This window comes from Chlamydotis macqueenii, chromosome 19 (assembly GCF_036417535.1).
Source record: "Chlamydotis macqueenii isolate bChlMac1 chromosome 19, bChlMac1.mat, whole genome shotgun sequence".
Taxonomy (NCBI): Eukaryota; Metazoa; Chordata; class Aves; order Otidiformes; family Otididae; genus Chlamydotis; species Chlamydotis macqueenii.
Genome location: NC_141574.1, coordinates 1,691,759 through 1,699,419, shown reverse-complemented (window position 1 = coordinate 1,699,419; position 7,661 = coordinate 1,691,759). Strand labels below are relative to the sequence as shown.

General features: G+C 50.8%; 1 protein-coding gene across 1 annotated transcript in view; it reads right to left on the bottom strand.

The window, feature by feature from the left end:
• Positions 1-1,380: 1,380 nt before the first annotated feature.
• Positions 1,381-7,661, bottom strand: part of WSCD1 (WSC domain sialate O sulfotransferase 1) — a 28,051-nt gene continuing 21,770 nt past the window's right edge. The window contains exons 6-9 of the mRNA XM_086763101.1: positions 5,880-6,045; positions 4,248-4,412; positions 3,629-3,829; positions 1,381-1,810 (exon numbers count right to left, since the gene is read on the bottom strand). Of these exons, the coding sequence (XP_086619227.1) occupies positions 1,458-1,810; positions 3,629-3,829; positions 4,248-4,412; positions 5,880-6,045 (885 nt within the window). The 3' untranslated portion in view covers positions 1,381-1,457. The remainder of the gene's footprint in view (positions 1,811-3,628; positions 3,830-4,247; positions 4,413-5,879; positions 6,046-7,661) is intronic.

The following is a 7,661-nucleotide window of genomic DNA, read 5'->3' as shown; positions in this document are numbered from 1 at the left end:
TTTTTAAAGCACCAATGATACAGATGCAGAGGAAGTCCAGCTCCCTTTATAGAAACTTCTTGTTTTATTAAAACTAGTATTTTCACTTCAGTTTCACATGAGCAGAAGCATCTCGCAGCAGGGCTGCCCCTGGCGCTGTGCGGTTTGGCCATCGCGGAGCTGCTCCAGCAGTTCCCACTGGCCGGAGTGCGAGGCCGGCCACCACCGCCCTGCCGTGTGCTCCCTGTGTGTCGCACACGCGGCCCAGTGCGGGAGGAATCAAATGGCAGGGAACTGCAGCGAGCCAGAAATCAAACACGCATCGCTGCTGGGGTGGCTCTGGAGAGCAGCAGTTGGCAGCTTTAGTGTTTCTCGGGCTGGGCTGCCTCGCTCTTCCTCCGCGGCTGGGCGGGGAGGGGGGATCCTGCCCGGGCTGGGGCTCGTCCCCTTTGCCCCCGCTCCCTGGGTGGTCCGGGCTCAGCTGGTGCTGCCGGGCTGCGGCCGCTTCTCGCACCGAGCGTGGCGACATTCGGCCCCGGTGTCTCCCCAGGCCCACGGTGACGCTTGCAGGGATGGAGGTGCAGAAGCCCATGTTGAGCCCCTGGCGTGGGGGGCAGCCCCCCGTCCCACTCCTCTGGGGCCTCCTCCACGTCCCTGGGGCCAGCTCTTGGGTTTGTTTGGGACTGGTGACACCTGCGATTTCTACCCCCACCATGCTGAATTTCTGCTTTCTCCTACGGCTCCCCGGCTGTCTGCCTCACTGCGGGGAGCTGCTGTGGCTGCCCACCTCCCCGCGGAGCTCACGTGGCCCTGGGTCATGCCATGGCCACGCTGTTCCTGCGGGGAAGCCTGGGGTCGGTCCTGAAGCATCTCTCTGCCCAGCACCTGGGACACCTTCGCCCACTGGTGCTCTTCTCCCCCTGCACCTGGCACGGCTGTGGCAGGTGACTGACCAGCACACCTGGGAGAGGGAAGCTAGTGGGCTGTACTGAGAAGAAAGCAATGGATTTTCTTAAAGGCTCACATGAAAATTGTTGGTGTTAAGACCTTTTTTTTTTTTTTGGTTCCCCCCTTCCCTTTTCCATATGTCCATTTCCAGCACCGTTGCGGTGAGTGTGAAAACCCGAGCAGCCCCCGGCAGGTCTGCGATGGCAGCGGGGCGAGGAGGCAGGATGCCTGCTGCAGAAGCAGGGGTGCTCCGCTGAGAAGCTGTCTGTGCAGGGAGGGCTGTACGCAGGCAGACAGTAACAGCTTTTGCCTTGGTTTATAACCCAATTTCCATCCTTCATTGCTTGCCCTCTGGAACACTTACTGCCCTGAAGAACGCCCAAGAGTGGAGAGAATTTGCGCTGCTCAGCAGACTCCACAAGTATCTTTGCTTTAACTGCTATAAAGCTCTGGTCTTTTTTTTTTTTTTTTTTTTTTTATAAGAAAAAAAAATATTTTATTTTTAAACACAGCTGAGCGCTACTGGGCTATCATCTTGGCACATACTCTCTGGGCAGCCCTGTGAAGTTTCTTCCCCTCAGGGCTTCATCCACTGTCAGGATGTATCTGTTGATAAGATCTTTCATTTCCTGGGTGAATGGCTCAAAATCCTTTTGCTTAGCACCAGACCGCTTGAAATTCCCATCCCTGTTGTTCTCCACGCAGAGCAGTCGGTCCTCTGTCACTGTCATATTGAGAAACTCCACTATCTCCTTCAGCTTGGGGATGAGGCTCTGCTTCAGGTCCTCGTAGTGGACGACGAGCAGGCGCTTCCCGTACTTCAGCCAGTCCAGGACGTGGGAGGCCCACCACGAGGCGTAGCTGTTCACGAAATCGGGCCACTCTAGAGGACCAGAAAACCAGGAAAATGAGACAATGTTAGCCATGCTGCGTTTCAACAGTTTTTCAAACATTACCTTGCACACAAACTAGAGCTGCTGGGCACGGTCTGATGTTGCAGGACGGGTGCACACTGAAGAAGCGCAGCGTGGCCGGCTGCCGGGGTACGGCAGTTCACTTGGCGGCTTCTGGCATGGAGACAGATGATGCGTAACCCTGCCGCCCCCCGGCCACCTGGGCTGCGCAGGCTCGGTGGCCGTGATGGGGCTGGGAGCGTCACCGAGCTGCTGACAAGCGACAGGGCAGGTGGGCAGAGCTGCAGCTTTGCGTCTTTGCTGTGCCCTGTCCGTAGGAGTTGCGCTCTCCGTGCACGCCGGCGGCGCGGGCAGGCAGCTCTGCGCAGGGGCTGGGGGAGCATGACGTGCCCTGGGTTTGACTGGAAGCTGGCAAAGGGGGATGAGCAGGGACGGCAGCGGGTCCTGCTCGGATGGTGGCTTAAGCAATGCTCTGCTGTGTAACTTCAGGCAGATTCTGTTACTTCTGTGGTTTTTCCTACCCATTTACCTTCATTTCAGACAGGTTTTTATTAATATGTATGTAAAAAAACGATAGATAATAATTATGTATTAATATATTAACTTTTTATTATGTAAATGCAGCATCAAGACACTGATCTTGGCTGGGGACCAAGGTGTTCCCAACTTCCAGATCTGCAGAATAACATACTTTTCTGTATGCCTACCAGTCTGCTTCTCGGGAGACTGGGCAAGGAAATGGGATTAATAGGGAAGATTCTTCTGTTCCTGGCATGTGGGAGGGATTTAAGGTCACCTGCCAGCATCACTGGGACAAAATTTACAGTAAATTTGCCTTGGGCATTATGACACCTCAGTCTCTATTTGCTGTGATAATTTAAGTTTCCGAGGGTCAGGACAGCCCTGGCCAAAGCTTTGGGGCTGGACAAAGAGCATTTCTGGCTGAAACGTAACAATTTGTAGTCTGCAGTACAGGAAAGCTATTGCCTCCAGACTTTCTCTTTTTAAGTGCTATTTTGTCTGGTTCTTGATGAATAGGTCTTGAGGTGTGACTGATGAGAAGTGATACGTGAACCTGGGACAGAAATGCACTGTGACAGAGGACCCTTCCCAGCCCTGTGCAGCGTGGCTGTAATGCCCAAAACGTGCAGGGGGAGAAATGCAGGCTGACTCTCTTTGCTGCAGCGTCTGAATGCAGCAGCGTGCTCGGTGGGGGAACTGTAGTCACGCCGTCTAGCTTGCCAGCCAAATGCATGAAGCGTGGCAGGCATATTCTGGAGTCTTTTCATGTGTTCCAGGAACACTGAACCTCAGGTCCCCTTACTGCTGTTACCCTTATTTATCTGCAGTGCAGTAGCACCTGTGTAGTGCTGTACAACTTCTTTCAGGAAATGCCATGCTCCATTGAATTCTCCAAATCTTAAATTAGGTTCTCATGGTTATTACATGCTGCAGGGGCAAACTGTCGTCACCTCACACAGCTCAGCAAATGGGCCATACGCAGGGGTGTTGTACCTGGCCGTGTGTTCTCTGCCAGACAGAACGATGGCAGCAGTGTTGCTGCATCCCCCTTCTCTCCATGGTGGTGGATGTACGGCAAGAACACAGCCACTCCCAAAGCGCAGGTCTGAGTGCTTTTGGGACTGATCCCGGCTGTGGTGGGACTCAAGTCCTGCTGAATTTGTTTGCACCGCTCACTCAGCTCCCAGCGCGTTACCCCCTTTCCAGCATGCCAAGAACACAGGTTTCAAACTGTGTGCAAAGCGGCAGCGGGCTCCCGCAGTTACCTTTGCTCTTCCAGGTGCGGTCAGTGGCGTACCCCAGGTGCCCGGCGTATTTCCTGTTGAACTCCGCCATCAGTGATTTGTACGGGTTCCTTATCAACAGGATCGCCGAGTCAAACATTTCAATCTCCATCTTGCCACTTTCATGAGTTTTCACACAGATGGTCCTTCTACTTCTCCAGTGGTCTTTTTCTCCTTTAAAACCTGTTTTACAAGACACGATTGTTGGCTTTTTCACTTGATACAGTCATGTGCTACTGAAGGGTCTTACCCTCAGCATTTAGTCAACTTTTTTTTACTCGACAGGTCTTTTGGACCAGTCTTTTCGATGGGAGCTGCACACGCACATGTGCACAGCAGCACCAATGCAGGTGACACGCAAATTTTGCAAATCTAGAGCCCGGCTGTTGCCTGTGAAAGCAGCTGCCTGTCAGGCTCAGCGCGCTGCTGGAGTAGTCCCCGCTGTGGTCTGCACCATATGAGACTGCTCATTCCAGGCATGCGTTTAAATTTTACTAAGTGTGCTGACCGTGCCGGCCTTCCCCCCAAGCAGAAGGACGCCAGAGCGAGCAAGGAAAGCCTGGTGCCTCAGAAGGGCTTTGTGTCCCATCCCTCTGGGTACCTTTGTTGTAGAGGGCTCCATCGAAGTAATAGCTTCCTGTGTAATATCCTGTGGCGTGCTCTATCAAATGACGTGCCCAGGTATTCCCAGCCCCTGGAAAGCTCGACAAAGCAACAAACACTTTGGATTTGGTGGTTAAGAACTTCCTGTCCGTGCAGCGGGTGTCTGCGAGTACAGAAGATATTTCATTGTTAGCATTGTGGCTTTTTAATAATTCCACTGACAGCTCTTGATTACAGGGTTTATTGCTTCTTTCTTCTCTCTTATGAATATAGGATATAAATTTGAGTCCAGTTGTGAGTCAGCTACTTCCTAATATTAATTCAGCCGTAAGAGGCCAAAGAGATTATCCTCAGAAGAGGGTTTTGCTGGTTTTTTGATAGAGCTGCGGCAAAGCATTGTACTTGGCAGCAAGTTGTGATAAAAGCCCCTTGAGGCCTGTCTGTTAACTGCTATTTGCCTGGCAGGCTGGCTCTTTCATGAAACCCTCAATGTGCCATTACACCTGGAAACCGCGAGTTTTATAATGCAGGAGAAACCCCTTCTACTGAAGGGAGCTAGCGTTCAGTTAAATGTCTGGGCTGTGAGTCCTCTCTGAAGGGCCCGAGGCAGCAAGGAGCCCACACTGGTTAATCTTCCATGGGGCTACACGTCTGGTTTCCATACGTGCTTTGGGAAATCCTAGCCGTATTTCTTAGCGTACCAATAAAGGCAAGGATAGGACAAGAACCAACCTTGACCCTTGGTGATGATTCAAAAAGAAGCTAGGAAATAAATTAAAATTACTCTCTTCATTCTTCAAAGCAGCCTCTAGATGAAGCCATGGGTACAAATTGCCACCACAGTCCAGAAGAGGCTGTCTTCTCCTACCACTGATCTACGCAGATGTGGGGAGCACTAGCAATTTAGTGAAAGCAAGCGTTCTTCTTGCATGATCTTTTCACATACTGGTGTCTGCAGTCTATCCCTGAACTGGGACATGGAGGAAAAAAATGGGGGTTGGGGGGGGGGGAAAAAAGCCCAGCACCAACCCAGAAAAGCACTTGATTTGTTTCATTTTAAGCTTATGAGACGTTTCACTGAACTCAGTGCAAATCACTGCATGGATAAAGTTGTCAGTACCACCTAAATGGTTTACTGGGTTGGAACCTTACCCTCTGCTCTGTCTTTCAGCTTTGAAACGTGTGCAGGTTAGTATTTTAGAGGAAGATGGGTAGAGCAAAACTGGAGTCAGCAGAGCTGCCTGTGTAACATGGGGGCCAGTCCTGCGTTTAACAAGCAGGACTGGAACCAGTGTACGGGGTCCTTGTCCCTGGCTGCCTGCGGTGCTGCACGGCTTGGGGCATGCCTTCCCAGGCCCTTCCTTCTGCTCTCCATCTGCAGAACAAGTACATGTCACTGGGGCGGAGGGAGGCTGTGCTGCTTAATGAGAGAATGGAAAGACACGTGTTCACAAGCATGACTGCAAGGGGGGATTAGATAAGGGCTGCTTCCTAAATTCTTGCCTGTATTGTGATACCAAGCGTGGTGGCTACGCTGCTGTAAGCTAGGTCACCTCTACCCACTGCAGCAGGGGCACAAGGGCTGTTTCCAGCAGTGGTGGCCCTGGCACGATGAGGCTGGGGCTTGTACCTTGCACTGGTGTCTGATAGACCAGGCAGTATTTTCCCTCGAAGGCACTGCTGGCGTTGCGCATGCCGCTGCAGAGCAGCCCGTCCACGCTGTCATGTAGCGAGAAGTGCCCGGTGGGGTAGCCGCAGTAGCACTCCTGCCCTCGGATGACTGCCAAGGGAAACTCCTACGAAGGAGAGAAAATAGATCAGTGCGTAAATGCCACGGCATCAACAGCCTGCGGGAAATGCTGCTGCTATACAAAGAAAAATAAATCTTCACAAGGCCACTGTCAAGATCAAAGCAATGTTTGATATATCACTGTAAAGCTCATGCTTTTTATCCCACTGCTGTCTTTCATACAGCAATTTCATTAAAAGTGGTTTTCAGGCACAAGCCTTGTAACACTTGGAAATTCACAATATTCTGGGTTTTTTTCATTACTCATAAAAATAATTTTATAATAATCCTGCAGCACCTAGTATGTAATTCCACCTCCAAAACATCAGTGTGGTAAAAGTTGTTGTTATTTACCCCCAAAATGAGCATTTTGAATTGGATCATCTTTTAAACTTCCATTTATACTCCCCCAAACTACAGGAGTCAGCTATTAAAAGATTTGCCTAATTCAGTTAATTTTACCGGAGTTTGCATAGAGGAAACTTGCCCTTAAAGAATTTTAGGGAAGAAGGAAATTTAGACCCACTAACTGCTGCAATCATGTTTAAAAATAGAAAGAAAAAAAAAGTCAAGCCATAAAGTAAGTATGCATCTGAGTATGACTTATTCACAGTTTGCAAAAAATGAATGTGCATAGGGGGGCTGATACAGGGTTTGAGAGCTACTGTGTATGTTTTTGGAAAAACTATTTAGAAATACAGTACCAAGTAATTTTTGGCACATCTGTTCAGAGGGAATGCGCTGACGGCGAGCATGGGGCTGCACCAGCAGAGGCAGAGGGGGACGTGGGGTGCCCGTGCGCAGCCGCAGCCGTACCTGGTGCTGGGAGCGAGCTGTGGGCACGCACGGCTCAGCCTGCCCGTGCACGCAGGACGAGCTCCGCTGGCACCTGGGCTTTGCCTTCGGGCATGGACACTTCTTGGTTTGTGTTCCCTTGCTTCCAGTTAGGGAAACCTCACACGAAATCCAGGCTGAGCACTGCAACTGACAGGTATGTCAGCAGAATTTAAAATGTGCAATGACAACAAAGTTCTCAGTGTAGTGTTCACTGCAAGGAAACAATTCCCAAGGAAAATTTCTGGCTGTGAGAAATTTCTTTTCAATGGATCTGATGAAAAGTAATTCAGGTTTTGGTGTACCAGTCTTACCCAGAATAGGCAACGCAGAGCAGCGTTGCTGTGTGGCGGCAGAGCAGTGAGGCTGGGCTGCTGGGCTTATACTGAGGAGAGTTCAGAAGAGTTTGAGGGAAGTGTGTGCAAATTATTTGCTGAAGAGATTAGCAGTTGCTTATGTGCTCAACAGGAAAAGCACACTTACTACTTTGCTGCCTGGCCCTACGATTCAGTCTCTCCTCTCTACCAGGACTGGGGTTGTTTTTCCTTGCATTTCCAAAGCCCCTACGACAGGCTGCTTGGCACCGGGGTGTGTTGCCATCAGAGATGGGCTTGGCGCAGCCATGGGATGGCTCACATTCCACCTATTCCATGTCAACGCTTTTTGCCTTTTAAAAGTCTTTTGGAGTCTGGGAGTGCGTGACAGGACTTCTGAGCAGCTTATCTCTCTCTCCTCCCCACATGTTCATCCTCTGATAAGTCAAATACAACACATGTGCCATACGTGCCC